Source organism: Bemisia tabaci, chromosome 7 (assembly GCF_918797505.1).
Source record: "Bemisia tabaci chromosome 7, PGI_BMITA_v3".
NCBI classification, from domain to species: domain Eukaryota; kingdom Metazoa; phylum Arthropoda; class Insecta; order Hemiptera; family Aleyrodidae; genus Bemisia; species Bemisia tabaci.
Window position 1 is genome coordinate 7854087 of NC_092799.1, and position 16606 is coordinate 7870692.

The 16606-nt window shown below is 39.8% G+C and overlaps 1 protein-coding gene across 1 annotated transcript in view; it reads right to left on the minus strand.

Annotated features, from left to right (window-relative positions):
* Positions 1 to 16606, minus strand: part of LOC109032700 (probable tubulin polyglutamylase TTLL2) — a 44812-nt gene that overhangs the window by 25830 nt on the left and 2376 nt on the right. The window contains 4 exon segments of the mRNA XM_072302472.1: positions 310 to 413; positions 1758 to 1805; positions 1807 to 1881; positions 3162 to 3266. Coding sequence (XP_072158573.1) covers positions 310 to 413; positions 1758 to 1805; positions 1807 to 1881; positions 3162 to 3233 — 299 coding nt within the window. The 5' untranslated portion in view covers positions 3234 to 3266.

A 16606-nucleotide genomic window follows, 5' to 3' on the forward strand; every position in this document is an offset into this window, starting at 1 on the left:
TATAAGTAAAATAACATAACTAGGGCTAAGGAACAATAGCGGCTAACTGACGATTTTGGCGAAAATGAGTTAGGGACTCTGCCCATTCTACAGAATAAAATACGCAAGTTGATGTTTTTTGTTTTTACCAATTCCTCAAGAAAGCAATGTGATGCCACTGTAATGTATGAATTATGTGCAAATCTAACATCAATATTACAAAAATGGTGAAGTTTTTTTCTTCGTCCTACAAAATTGTCCGTTTGCAGATAGGTGGTACTGTCCCTTAGCCATCGATAAGTAAAACCTGTTCTAAAAACATTCTCTCACCTGAATGCAAAAATAGTCCCGAAGACTTTCTTCATACATTTCAAACACCTCGTCAGATTATCTTTTCTGCAAATGGCAGAGCCTTTCGGTATGTGATTTGTGAACTGGAAAAATGAGAAGCACAAAAGTGAAACTGGGAACTGAGCCACGTCCCGTATGAAAACATGCGCCTTAGCGTGATAATAGATTGTATTCAGGTTGACTGCTCAGTGCTCAGTGCTTATTCCACGTGTTCCCAAAAGGGACTCATTCTTATGCAGATTTTATCTCCCAATGACAAACCTCCCATGTATCCTAAAATGTTATATGTTATATTCGGTAGAAAATTTCGATGGGATCATCGACAATTTCAATGGAGGATTCACCCCTGCAGACTAATTCAACTATGTATTATAGTCAATTTCTAGGCAGATTTTATCTTCTGATGACAAACCCTTTAAAACAACCTTTAATAAATGTTATGGTGGGTATAAAATTTTTATGGGGCTATTGAATGAAATGATCCTATTCTTCAGACTCATTGAATCATGTCTTATTGATGATTACGGTGTTGATAACCTCAACTACACGAACCGTAAGGAGCATATAATACTACCGTGGAAAGGAAAAATGACGTATGAACCTTCAGGCGTTGCCAAATTTCCGATGATAAAACCCAAATTTCCTGGTAGTAAACTTATGAATATCTTTCTTCCAATTTTCCAGATAGTTTTGTTCGCAATTTGACCTTAAACTCCTGAAGATTTCAAGGAAAAATGTTCACAACTTTTCTCCCCAAGAAACATTTCATCGAGGGAAATTTGGCAACTCTCGAATGCTCAGACGACGTTTTTCCTTAGCACGGCAGAATAGACTATCCATTTTTGAGCGAATGTTATCGATGAGCCGACATGTTTATAGTTTCCATTATCAATTTACTCATTTGTTATCCGAGTTTTTCTTTTTCTCTTGATTCAATCGTACATTTTTATGCGAAGAGAAACCATGTGAAAATGAATTGGATCAAAAGGAACCTCGTGCATAGGTTTGCGCCCTCCAGAATTCCTTCTTATTTTATTAATTTGCAGATAGTACCTTTTAGCATAAAGTCATTCAATAATTATTTATGCTTCTAGTGGCTGGAGTAAATGCATATACGTCAGGGATATTAAAAACTTTTTCAGTAATACTTGCACCCCAAGTTAGCCCCCCCCCCCTTCGGTATATCTACACCTCTATCGGTCGAGTTTTCATTTTCCGTTTTTCAAAAACAGAATTTTACGAAGAACCACTTTTCCCATAATTTTGTTACCAGGTTTCCATTCCGGCTTGCCAATTCCGGGGGATCCACAGAAACTCTTCTGTGATTGCTTTCGCCCTCAGTGAAAGAGATGACGGAAGAACTCTTGGTTCCTGTGATTATTGATACTAAAGAATCGCTGTTAAAAATATTAGAGCTGAGAACTCACCTGCCACTTCTTGAGTTGCCTATAGTGAGAAGCAGGAAATCCGTTCGTTCCGCCACCAGAGATTCCAGTTATCTTTGAACAATCCATTGTCATTGTACTCTCGCCAGCCTCTTTCTTGGCAAACCTAAGAGTTGAATTCAAAATCTGATAGTTGATACACTGATAAAAAAGCTCCGGCTATGGAAGCCGTACTTACAGGCTGTAATTACAGAAATAGCTACCGTTCCGGGTTCAGCACAGAAAAAAATAGATGGTGCTGACGACAGACCCTTCTGTTCACAGGAATCCTGCACTTCTTTTGTAACAATCACAGATGCTTCCGTTATGAGGACAGAGTACTCTGTTCCCACGACCGAAGTTCTGTTCTCACAACAGAAAAATTCTGTAAGTGTAACAAAGAAACTGCAGGAGCCCTGTGAACAGAAGGTTTTGTCGTCGGCACCATCTATTTTTCTCTGTGAGACGCCAAAAGTCCCGGGTGCTGGAGTCTTAGCTTCGACTGTTCCGGGTTTAGTAACCAGGGCAACGGCTGCTACACCCAGAACTTTTGACCTCTGAGACAGTAAAGAGGCGTGAATGATCGATTTCTATCGATGATTCCTCATTTGAAGTTGTGGTAAAGAATCGATTATTAAGGTGTTAGTTGCGATCAATCTATGCATCGATCCTTTTCCAGAGGTTTAAATGACAGATCAATCGATATATCACAAAGCACGCCACGCCACTGTTCTGAGCCCGAAACGGGCGACGATGTGTGGGAATATTTTTTAAGTGTATCGAATCAAATAGGTTACAAGTAATATCAACAAAAAAGTGTCAAAAAGCGCGGTCACGTGACGGTCCATAATTGCAGAGGGTAAATTGATATTGAAAAAGAGCAGAAAAGAGTACATATCTTGATTCCGAGTTTGGGAAATCTCGGAGGCGCCGAGATAGCTATACCCTCCACTTTGAAATTTTCAATTTTGAAAATTTGACTCTACAATCGGAGCTCTCTCTGAAAATCACCGTCGATTGGATGAACAGTATGGTTTGTGGATAATGATATGAGTATGGTAATCACCACCAGACTCGCCTATAGTATAGCAAAAATCTCAACTCTAATCGCACTTACCGAAAATATAGTAAATGCTACTGGATGTCTGCTTATCCTTACCCTGCATTATCACTGTGTCAAAGATCAAGTAGACTATTGATAGGATTTATTAGACCTTTGGTAAAATTGTTCATACTTTTTTTTCAGTGCAAACGAGGTATACGGTTTGAGAGTTTCACTGTAACCGAGTTGAGAAGCAAGCATTTTAGAGGAACGAGAGACTCTTCAATGCAGAAGACGAGGTTATTCCATTCTTTCCCGTTAATTCGTGACCAAAAGTACGCAAAATAATTTTATGCTCAGCGTACCTGCAGAAGTAAGTTGGGACCGCCTCCATTGTCGTTGATTCGAAAAATGAATGGGCCATCAGCGACGTTCATGGTTTTGGCAACTCACCAGGCAGCCATGGGGCCCTGGAAACACATAGGTTCATTTTATGTAGAGGCGATCAATTTAGGCCGCACGGACTGGGGGCGAGGCGTGAATGATCGATCATAGATATCTGCCCATTTGAAGCTATGGTAAAGAATCGATTATTAAGGTGGCCGTTGCGAGCACCCTGTCTATCGATCTTTTCCCATAGGTTTAAAGGGCAGATCAATCGATTTGTCGCAAAGCATGCTACGCAACTGGCATTGCCTCTTCTCGTGCGAAAAGAAAAGGATCGTCTGAGAAGATGGCGACACTTTTAATGTTTCATTCCTGTTTCAAGCAGAATCGAGAGGCTTGGAGCACAAGGGGCATAAGTGCACCGTTGCCATTTCGAGAAATACGTGTTTAAAGTTTCAAATTACATGGAATCTTGCGATGGAAAGGAAGTGCAAGCTTTCATTCTGATGAATAAACGTCGGATATTAGTAGTGACTTATTTCACAGAACTCATATATTTTAAGACAAGTTTTTTTTTAAAATCTCAAATATCTCCATTTTTTCAAAAACTGAACTCATGCACCTTGTCCTCAAAGTCCCTCGATTTACTATTTGTACACTAATACATTTTTATGAGAAAATCTGACAATTCTCCACAAAATGGCAGCACTTTTAATACAACCATTTCCCGCGTGAAATTCTAATTCGTTAATTTTTTCCCAAATTTCAGAGGCTATCACAAGAGCAAATTGAATTTTACTTCGCATGTCTGGTCTCCCACTCTCGCATAAGCTTCATCAGCAGTGGCATGGCGAGAATGATCGATTATCGATATTTCCCCATTTGAAGCTATGGTCTTTACCATCGTTTCTTCATCGTTTACAATCGTTTCTTTAAACGATTATCAAGGTGTTCGCTGCGAACACCCCATTTATCGATTCATTTCCATTGGTTTAAATGGTAGATCAATCGATAAATCGCAAAGCAAGCCACGCCACCTCATCATCCGCAAAACTGGCGACTATGCTGGCATGTCAAGCAGGATTGCCATTTAGCATGATAAATAAGACTACTCATAATGTTTCTTATGGAAAAATCCAATTAAAAATCCAAAATCAATAACGTGTGTTAAATTATTTTCCCCGACAGAGGCCGACGACCGAGCGGTGGATATCCTCGCTCCTCTGATGTAAGAGCGTATTTCACTTTTGACTTGAGCCTTGACGTCCGTATAACTCCATGTTTCTCGCGGCTCACTTGGGAACGGAAAGGCGCTCTTACGTCAGAGAAGCGACGATATATCTTCTCTCGTCTCTTTGGCGCGGGAGGACATGAAACTATTTCAGCCTTTCCACGTCAGGTGAGGAAATGAGCGAAGACATTTTTAAAGGTGTTGCAGGCACGCCACGATATTGTTTATCTTTTTCTTCACAGATTTACTGTACATTCGTTCGTAAGGTGATGTTAAATCTTGACTTGACAATATTTTGTAAGAAAGGATGTGAAAATTCTATTAGGAAAGTCTGTTGATGGAGTTTCATTCTTTTGAGTAGAAAAATATATGACTACATTTTGCAACTGAAACTACTAATGGGCCTGTTGCAAACTTTTGCTAGAGCAAAAATAAGAGTTGTTTCTTATAGATAATGCCTCAAAAATCTCGATGAGCGCATCGGCAAAGTCTGAAATGCACTCATAACTTCACAGTCTGCGTAAGAAATTTGCGGTTTTTTGAGCTTCCCGCTTCAAAAACGATACTACGGCACAGGTGAACATATTTTAAGAGGAGTCGTTCCATCGTCGGCAATAATCATCATGGCCGACGCCAATCCGCCAAAACACGTTTGATGGGACGAGATAACACCTGAACTGGATTAGACCAGATAACAATCGGTGTGTTAACGTTCATATTTTCCACGCCCGAATTGATTGACCTTGAACCCTCCTCGAATTACGCGCGGAACTGCGCGCAGATCTGGCCATGATGAATGTCGCCAACTATGGAGCGACTCCTCTAACAAAATGTTCACCTGTGCCGTAGTATCGTTTTTGAAGCGGGAAGCTTAAAAAAACGCAAATTTCTAACGCAGATTGTGAAGTTATGAGTGCATTTCAGACTTTGCCGATGCGCTCATCGTGATTTTTGAGGCATTATCTATAAGAAACAACTCTTATTTTTGCTCTAGCAAAAGTTTGCAACAGGCCCATTTTGGCTCATTCACAGGAGTAACTATCTGCGTAGAGATAGCACATATACGGTTTTTGTGCAATGAGCCGAAAATTGTGGTTCCCTTATCAAAATGTAGGCTAATTGAACTTTTATGCTAAAAGGAACCAGAGACGGGTTGGAAAGAAGGAGTGTGCTCGGTAGTTGAGGGCCGTAAGAATGAATGGGAATTATAAAGCGCCAGTAACGTCAGTGTCGACTTTAACTCAAGAAACCTGTCCACAACGCTGTTGTTACATGCCCGCAGCTCATGAGTTAGCATATTTTGGCGTTGGTTCCTTTTCATTTAATGTTAAATCCCACTTTTCCATTTTCTCAAAAGGAACGATGCCCAGTTTTACATTGTTTCATATGCAGCTTGCGAGCACACCCCATCTTCCGACACGTCTGTAGTTCATTTTAGTATAAATACGTCTATTATACCATGCCAACTTGTACATATACGAAACTGCCACATATCAAAAATTCCGGGATGAACGCGGAAAAAATAATACCGCGGGTATCTTCCGTGGAATGGACACGTTTCTCTCGAACGTGAACGTTCAAATTGAGGGTTTTTTCTGTCCATAATGTGCCAATTTAGATAAAAACCGGGAAGTTTAGGGGTCAATTTTTAGATTCTTCGAGAAATAGTTCATTTGTAGTATCAATGAATTGAATTGTCTATCAAAAGATTAAGTAAATGTTTGGCAATTTAGAAACATCGCAATGGAGGTACGCGATTTCGCACTTTGGTCATTGATACCCGTACCTTGCGTCAAGAACATATTTTACCAGGGGAAATTTGGCAACATTCGAACGTTCTTACGGTCTTTTTCCTGCACGGCAGATTAGCTCGTCGCAAACTTTTTGACAATGCAACTAAATTTTTATCATCGAAGCCGGCTGAGCGGCTTTAATTACGAGGGAGTCAGGTTGAATTAGTCTAAGGATCCGGTAAACGACTGCGGTGCAGTGGTGGCATGTCTCGTGCTTCCACAGCGTCACCAAGTCTCCGCGATAGATTTTTACTTCCTCGCTCCCCTAGGGTAGAGAGGAAGTATTGTCATCCTCCAAGGGAGGGAAAAAAATTGAAATTTTTTTTCGATGGGTTAGTTGCGCTAACCAGAGAATCGCGTTTTGTTGGTTTAGACTGGAAGGTTTGGATTCGATCGACATAAATCGGTTGGAAAAAAACACGGACCTTTCGAGATCGATTCGATCGACCAAATTCGACCGATTCACAAGTTCGTTGATCGATTCACGGTTTTTTCGATTGATTCATGGGGTTTTTCGATTGACTCACGGGCTTATTCGATTGATTAACGGATTTATCGGTCGATTCATGGGCTTGCCGATCGACTCGCGGATTTTGTCGATTGATTCACGGTTGTGATTCATGTCGATCAAATCGACGCCGATTTTTCCGTTGAAAAATGCCGCTTGGGATACTACTGACGGATTGCGGTTTGACGCACACGTCCTTTAGTTTGAGCAGGTGATTTTGCCATGGTGTGTTGAACTCAGTATGGGCCCGTTCAAGTATTTCGTAACGCTCTTTTTCCGATTTTTAATCCCACCCTCCCCCTCGTAACGCATCCCTACACCCCCCTTTTGAGTTACGTAACGCTTGCCTGATCCCCTCCCCCAATATTTAAAAAAAGGGTGGGATTTTCAATTTTTTACACGTTTTTTCCAACCCCCCCTCCTCGGTTTGGATTTGTCACGTAAGGCTGGGCTTCACCCCCTCCTTCCCTTGTAACGCACCGCAACGCTGGCCCAAAACCCCCACCCCATTTGCGTTATGTAATACTTTAACGGTCCCCATGTCGTGCTCGGATGCGCTGCTTACTATCTGTGATTCGAATTTCAGTTTTATGCTGATTTTATCGCATACGGCGAAATCACCAACTCTGTATTAAAATATGGTCTACTTTTTCCATAAACGCCATAGATTTCGATTTTTGAAATTACGATTTTCCTCCACTCGGATGGACGTTTTTGACTAGAGACCGAGCGGGTCAGTCAAATACGTCGACCCGAGAGGAGGGACATTAAAACCTGAAAATTAATTAATATTAATGGCTGATAAGTCAGGCAACGCTGGTTTAATGGCGAGGAAAATGCCTTCGTGTCCGCCTCGTCATCGCGAGAATGTGTGAGTATTTATTGAGGGTGTGTGAGTGTCAGCGGGAGCTTATTTTATTAGTTGACGTTCGCTCAACACGTGTTAAGTAATCTTTGAATCATGTAAATTGAATTGGCGCGCGTCATGTCAACACGGTGATAATATCCGTGCCTTAAAATGGGGATTTTTTTTGGCCATTTCTGAGATGAATCCTGTAATTTCGAATCATGATTTAATTGGTTATAGAACACAAACAATGGAGCAGTGGCTGCGTCTTGGTATGCAACTTGATATGCAAACAAGGCTACAGCGTTTTTCCTTAGCACGGCAGTAGAGCCCGTTACTTTTTTTTTGTGTAAGATTGGGCTTTCAGATCTCGGAGATTCTTTTTATAGCAGATGAAGAGAGTAAAAGATGTATTATGCTTTTGTGAGGAGCCCCTAGCAGGATCGATTGACATGATTTTTATCAACTTTTCAGCCATTCTTGCCAATTTTCGAGTGACTTGGTTGTCATGCCAAAAATTCGGCCTCCGCAGCCTCCTTAGGAAGTACCTTTTCAAAATGAAGGCGTTTTATATGCGTCGCCACTCTTCATCGAGAAATCGACTCGAGAAATCGTATTACTCGCTAAGCTACGTTCTGTTACACTGTTGACTGGGTTTTCAAATGATGCAACTATTCGGCCTCCGCGGCCACTCTAGGAAGTATCTTCTCACGATGAAGGCGTTTCTAATGCCTCATCACTTTTCACAGCAACTTGTCGCAAAATCGCTTGTCATTAATATGTATACTTGTTACGTTGAATTGTAAATGATGTGATTTCTCAAAAAGGGTGTCGCCGCGTGACGCTTCGGTCGACAAAATTCGATCTAATATATATATCTTTTTGCATTAGAACATTAAAATCACATTGGCGGTGAAACTCCGAAGCACGTGTCTTGTTTGCAGTGTTTTAATATCTCTGCTCCTGCTTTTTTAAAAGGATAAAAAATTAACATTACTGCTTGAGGTGTCCTCAGAATTTGCCTCGTACAAAAAAGAAAAATCTCGAAAGTTTGTGATGGAGTCCCTTCATACTGAGAGTTAAGACAATGTGAATCCATTTCTGACTGGTTACCGTATTTAGACCTCCACAGTGTCACAAACGAGAATTTTTTTTTTTTTATTATTTATTTATTTAACAAGTTCTTTTTATTACATTAGTCCAATTCATTTCTCAAGTTTTAGAAAAAATTATCTTAGAAATATATTAAAATATTAAGGACAAATAAGGTATGATGCCTCGTTTATATAGTTACATTTGAGATCACAAACGAGAATGAAGATTGCATTTTCACCAATTGCGAAGATTATAATCTGGAATGGACCGAGGAATTACGGGTTCGACAAGGAACAAACGGAATCAGAGAAGGAACAGTAAAAGGAATTTGAGAATGAGCCGATCAAAGATTACGAAAAACGTCCAATTTGTGTAATCTTTATTCCCGTTTGTGACTCTATGAGGGGGTGTTGTCTAAACTCTCAGTATAAAGGGACTCTAGTTTCAATATCTTATTTTCGCCTTTTAAATTGCTTATTTAAATCGCACTTTTTGGCAACGCTGTAACGACTCTCAATTCTCCTAAATTCGCGGCATTTCATGGTTAACACGATTGTATGAACAAAACGAGCGTTCCTTTAACCCGAATAGTTGCAGGCAAGCGGTGCAGTCAAGAAAGTCAAAGTGCCTGCAATTTTGCGTGTGTGCAATACGGACGTCCCACGAGCACGAATAGTTGTATCCTGGCGTTGCTATTAAAATCAATGGAACACCGTCAATTTTTCCGAAGAAGTCGCCAGAATTTGTTGCGTCTCGCGTTTTTTATGACCACGTGTGAATGAAGTCGTCATTTTAGCATCTAGCTAGTTGCTATAAGTAGTCTAACTCTCTAGTATAAAGGGACTCTCGTTTCCAAAAATGGACTTTGGGTTGCTCTCCATTTAAAAAATAAGGTATGGTAGGAAGTCTGCAACGTCGCATACCGGGATACATGATTCGGTACCACATACGTGCGTTGTTTCTAAAACGAGCGTGAAAGAGTAATTGCTAATTGGGAAATGCAGTAGATTCGATTAAGTTTGAGGGTAGCCTCTAGAGTCCCTTTATACTGAGAGTCAAGACAACACCCCCCATGGAGTCACTAACGGGAATAAAGATTACAGAAATTGAACGTTTTTCGTAATCTTTGATCGGCTCATTCTCAAATTCCTCTCTCCGTTCCTTCTCTCATTCCGTTTGTTCCTTGCCGAACCCATAATTCCTTGGTCCATTCCAGATTATAATCTTTGCAATCGGCAAAAATGTAATCTTTATTCCCGTTTGTGACACTGTGAAGGCCTAAAATAGGGGAACCAATCAAAAATGGATTCACATTGTCTTGACTCTCAGTATAAAGGGACTCTATCTAAAACGAGAGTGAAAGAGTAATCGCTAATTGGGAAATGCAGTAGATTCGATTAAGTTTGAGGGTAGCCTCCGGAGAGTTGTCACCACCCGCGATCGGAAGACAGCGAGAGGAAGTCTCGTCGCTCGGATCGGAGATAGTGGGTCAACCGAACGGAAGCCAGACTTGATGTATGCAGCGTGTCGCCCCATGATTGGTGGCTCCTCCTCAAGTTTTTATCGTAAAATGCAGAACAGGGCCGTCTATTGTGTGGATTGACGTTTATTTTACTTTTGTGTAAACTCCCTTGTATCCTTACTCAAGTGAATTACGGATTATCGATTCTCGGCTGCCCTCGCGTCCCGGCTCCGGGGACATCTCATGTCTCCGAAACGGCTGACTCCGATCAGCTCTCCTTCAATTTCGTCCCGTTCAATTAACTTGACGTTACATTAATTCGCTCGACACGTTGATACCGATCGCTCGTTACCCCATCCTTTAATACTGCCGTGCGCTAAGGAAAAACGCCGTATGAACTTTCAAGAGTTGCCGAATTTCCTTGGATAAAATGTATATTTTTGAGGAAAGTTATGAACACTGGAAAAAAAACACATTGGATCTAGAGTCCAGACTCTTGAAAATATTGACAAGAAAAAATACTCTTGATTCAATCGGATTTAAGCTTAAATCTGATTGAATCAAGAGTATTTTTTCTTGTCGATGTTTTTAAGAGTCTGGACTCTAGATCCAATGTGTTTTTTTTTCCCGGTGAAAGTTACGAGTATTTTTCCTTGAAATTTTCAGGAACTTTAGGTGGAATTGCGAACAAAATTATGTGAAAAATTGGAAGAAAAATGTTCATAAGTTTATCAAGAAATGCTTATTTAATCAAAGGAAATTTGGCAACGTCAGAAGGCTCATACGGCGTTCTTCCTTAGCACGGCAGAGTACGAGCTTGTGTGTCCCTAAATGACTGAGCTCAATATTCCGGAGGGGATTCGATCGACTCAAGTCGATCGAAAAATGGACGTGACTATGCTTAAAAGGAATTAAAACGAATGCAGTGGCGTGGCTTGCTTTGCGATATCGTCACCTTCCAGGCAAAGTATCACAAGCGCCATGCGACGTTTAAAAATTTCCGCCGCCATTTTATTTTTTTACGGAGAAATTTTTCAACGAAGCTGTCCGAAAATTTCACTGAATTTTCTTTGTGCTGCCGATAAAATTTAGTGAAATTTCCAAACAGATTCAACCAACAATTTCTCAGTAAAGAAATAAAATGGCGGCGGAAATTTTAAAACGTCGCATGGCGCTTGTGATACTTTGCCTGGAAGGTGACGATATATCGATTGATCTGCCATTTCAACCTAAACAAAAGGATCGACAAACAGAAGGTTTGCTACTTATACTGCCGTGCTAAGGAAGAACGCCGCATGAGCATTCGAGATTTCCTCCAAGAAAATTTAATTTTTGAGGACAATTATGAATATTTTTCCTTGAAATTTCCAGACTTTTTAGATCAAATTACGAACAAAATTATCTGAGACATTGGAAGGAAAATATGCATTAATTTTCTTGGGAATTCGTGATTGAACGAAGGAAATTTGGCAACGCCTGAAGGCTCATGCGTCGTTTTTCCTTGGCACGGCCGAATACCGTAAGAATCGATTCTTTACTGTGGCTTCAATTGGGGAAAAATAGATGATCGCTCAATCACGCTTCGCCTCTGGACGGGTGTGAAAGATGAGTTTCAGGACATTTTGTCAACGATTTTTTGCCCGCGCACCCTTTTTTGTCCAGTCGTTTACGCCCACACGTAAAATAAGCAACAGTGACTTGGACCAAGCGTTATATTTTAGTCGGTATGTAAAATTGTATTGACAATATGGAAATGGGAAATTGAGAGAGAAGGAAGTGTTGTTATGGTTGCTCATTTTCTAAATGAAAAGTTACTTTCTCCTTTTGATTCATCTTTTTAAATTGTCATTGGTGAATATATGGTTTTATTTCTATCCTTAAAATATTCGATGTACAATATACCTTATACATGTATAGGTACTTTTTTATTTGTTTAATTTTTTCTTTACGAAATTATTACTTCATTTTGAAAACATTTATATTCTTAAAACGCGTGACAAATATTTGTAAAACCTTTTCCAAGCGACATTAATCTCAATGAGCCGCAGTTGTGCCGACAGAAACTGCAAAAATGAATAAAAGAGGAAAAAACCAAGAAGCGCGCAATTTTTAGTTTTAACCCATTTGTACATCGATCTTTTAGAGTCAAATACGTCAAATATTGAGCGCTTGGTTGCGCGTGCACCTCGCTGCAGCACAGTAAAAGCACAAAATGTAAAATAAAAAATTAAAGTGCCTTGGAAATCATTGAATTTGACACGGAACCACCAATATTTAAAAAACACACTATATTATTACTCTCCTTTGATAAATTGGTACATTTTTTCCCATCAATTTAAATGAGAATAATCAATGCAGAGTGTGAAAACATTTCAAAATCATCAGTTAAAAAACGCTGACTGTGCGAGTTTAAATATCAGAGCCTAACAAAGCGGAACGGCGTGCTGCCAGCGTGACAGGCTCACTGGCACCTACAAATCTAAGTGGATACTTCACGCATTGCACAATGCTTGAAGTATCCACTTAGGTTTGTAGGCGCCAATGCGCGATTCGCGCTACGCCCGACGTGCGGCGGCGCCTGAAGCAACTATTTCAAAACAGAGGTGTTGCACAGTATTATACGAAATTGAATGTATTAAGAATGACAGGCATCCTTTAAAAGTATAGATCTTTCCTCGCAAAATAAATCAAGATACTTATTCACACACAGGAAAAATGTAAGAGTCTTTAGCTGAGACAAATATAGAGGTTTATCCGGTTCAAGTATAACAAGGTGGGAATTTCTTGAAAGATGATAAAGTCCTATTGCACCAAAGAGATGTAGAGAGTTTTAGTGAGTTTTGTCTATTGGAATTGACGCTCCCTCAATTTTACCAAAAATCTCACTCCGATTGATCAAAAAAAAAAAAAAAAAAAAAAAAAAAAACCACCCTCATTCCTCCGAGACATTCTACATATTTCATCCAAAAACGTCGTGAGCAAATGTTGTTTGAATTTACACGTGGACCAATTAACTTTGGGTCTCAATTGGCACGTGGACCAAAACCTCCGTGCCGAAAAAACGCGTGGGCGTAAGTTACTGGAAAAAACAGGTGCGCGGACAAAAAATCGTTGACGAAATGTCCTATAACCGAAAGATGGGATGCGCTCGTGAAAGCTGAATAAAAGCAATGTAAAAGTAGGAGTAATTCCTTATAGCAAAATGGAGAAGTATGGGCTTTGAAACTACATCAGAAGGAACTAAGCGGCAAAATATGCTAACTCAAAAGCCCTGGGCATGTCACAAGAGCGTTGTTGACAGAGCTCATGAGTTAAAGTGCCCCACCGGCAATCTTGTTGTCCCCGTCGTCGACTTTGACGTCACTGCTGCTGTGAATGACATTCGAGAGTTGCCAAATTTCCTTCACTAATGTGTTTATTTTTAAGGAAATTTATGAATATTTTTCCGAGAAATTCTCAGGAACCTTATGTAAAATTGCGAACAAAATTATCTGAAAAATTGGAAGAAAAATATTCATAAGTTTACTGGGAAAGTCGTGTTTTATCCAAGGAAATTTGGCAACGCCTGATGGTTCTTAAGATGTTTTTCCTTACCACGGCGGACTGGTGCTCTATAATTCCGTTTCTTTAACCTGAACCAAAGAGCACACTCCTTCTTTCCGACCCGTCTCTGGTTCTTTTTAGCATAAATACGTCGAAATAAAATCGCGAATCGATCGACTTGAACCGTTCCACACAGATTGGATCAACGAATGATTGAAAAAATTGGTGTTGATTCGATCGACATGAATCAATCCGAACAACAAAACGTGAACCGATCGGCGTTTTACGGTCAATTTCCATGAATCCACCGACAAACCCGTGAATTGATGAACAAAACCCGTGCATCGATCGAGAATTTCGTGAATTGGTCGACCAATCCGTGAATCGATCACTAGCTCTATGAATCGATGGGCGAATCCGTGAATCGATCGAATTTTGTCGATCGAAGCATTATGCGCCGACACCGTTTTAGAGAATTCCCATTATTTACAATTCAACATAACCGGTCAACATAACAAGTCGCTGTGAAGAGTGACGAGGCATTAGAAACGCCTTCATCGTGAGAAGATACTTCTTAGAGTGTCCGTGGAGGCCGAATAGTTGCATCATTTAAAAACCCAACCAACAGAGTAACAGAACGTAGCTTAGCGAGTAATATGATTTCTCGAGTCAATTTCTCGATGAATAGTGATGGTGCATAGGAAACCCCTTCATTTTGAAAAGGTATTTCCTCAGGAGGCTGCGGAGGCCGAATTTTTCACGCGACTGCCAAGCCTCTCAAAATATTAGCATAAATGGCTGAAAAGTCGATAAAAATCATATTATTTGACCTTGCTGGGCAACAGGGTTCAAGTGGAAATCGAGATACGCTCTTACGTCGGAGGAGCGATGATACGATGTGTTATGAATGATGAGGGAGATCAATTTGAATATAAGAAGTAAGCCTAAATTCATTGGAATTAAGTTTCTCATTAAATTATCATTCTTTTCGACAGCACCACGCAAAACGATCATCTATACATAACTTCTCAGTAATAGCCTGCTCCAGGTCGAGTCGAATGCGGACAACGTTTAAATACTAACAACAGTGGAGAAAATTATCCATGCATTTCTTAAAAATACGGGTATTCCAGTCTTCATTTCCACTCAGATTGTGAAAATCGATTGAATTACTGAAAAATATCGTTTTTACGATTTTGTCAACACTACTATGGGTTTTCTTGCTTTAAGGTGACATAAAAGCCAAATCAAATACTGATCAAGCATTACAGAGACCAAGTTCTATGTAGTTAAGTTTATTCACAAAACAATTCTTTTCGACATCATTTTTATCACCCGACTTGGGCAATAAGCTATTAAAAAACCTCGATATCCTTGTTTTACTCATTTTTTCCGTCAAAAACTAGAGATAGATGCTTAAATTGTCGTAATCAAAGAACTACGAGGGCGGACTTCCATGGAGTTAACCAGGATCGCGATGACACAATACTTAATATTTTTCTGCCTTGTACAAAGGGTCTGTTGCAAGATTCAGCTAGAGTAAAAAGAACAGTTGTCTCCTATAGATATTAGCTCAAAAACCACTATGAACAAATCGGAAAAGTCTGAAATACACTCCTAACTTCTCAATCCGTCTAAGAAACATGCGTTTTTTAAGCTTCCCGCCTCAAAAAGTATATTACGGCATAGGTGAACATTTCGACAGAGAAATCGTTCCATCCAACCCTTGCGCATTACGAGGCTTCACAATATCGACGGTGAAACTACCAAACCACGTATCTCGTTTGCGGTGTTTAAAAATCTACGCTCACATTTTATTTTTTTGAAGTAGACCAAATCAATATCATTCCTTAAAATTTTCACGGAATTTTCTCCGCGCAAAGAGGAAAAATCACAGAAATTTTCAAGACTGGATGTTAAGTAGTTTTTCATTTAAAAAATAAAGTATGACAGGAAGTCTGCGACGTCGCAAACCGAGATACGTGGTTTGGTAGTTTCACCGTCGATATTCAATATGGCCCACGCCAACCTGCCAGAAGAGACGTGACCAGACGGGATTTTATCAATTGGCGTGTCATATTTGCATTGTCTTGCGTTGATAAAGACAATCTTACTTCCTCACAATTTGCGCACGGATACGTCAAGCATGTTAAATAATGCGTACGTAGCATCCTAGTGCGCAAGGGTTGGATGGAATGATTCCTCTTTACGAAATGTACACCTGTGCCGTAATATCGCTTCTGAAGCGGGAAGCTTAAAGAAACGCATAATTTTCACGCAGATTGTGAAGTTAAGCGTGTATTTCAGACTTTTTAAATGCACTCATCGTGATTTTTGAGCCATTTACCGTAAGGTTCACTCCTCTTTTGCTCTAACTGTAGTTTGCAACAGGCCCACACTGGGAAAAAATAACACACTACATTTAGAGTCCAGACTCTTGAAAACATTGACAAGAAAAAGGACTCTTGATTCAATCAGAATTAAGCTTATATCAAAAGGAAATCCGCTCAAATTAAGAGGCTTGGTTCTTGATTTAAGCTTAAATCTGATTGAATCAAGAGTATTTTTTCTTGTCGATGTTTTTAAGAGTCTGGACTCTAGATCCGATGCGTTTTTTTTTTCCGGTGCAATCTTTTGTTATGAACCTTTAAAATGCTCTTCCAAGTCTGAAACGCATTGTTTTTGTTTTTTTTCAATCTTAAGTGCCTTCAATAATTTGCGCTACAAATTCGATAACAGTTTATTCCTTCAAAATTTCTGGAAATTTTGCACCTTATAATCAGCAAGCTTTTCACAAGGATACTACGTTCTTCGGCAACATTCGCGCTATTCAAGTAGAATTCGTGCTCTTGACGTATTTAATGACCCAAATGTGAACGATTCTTTCATTGGTGTCTCTCATGATAATATTTCAATTAACATGTAAAGACAGAAAATAATTTTG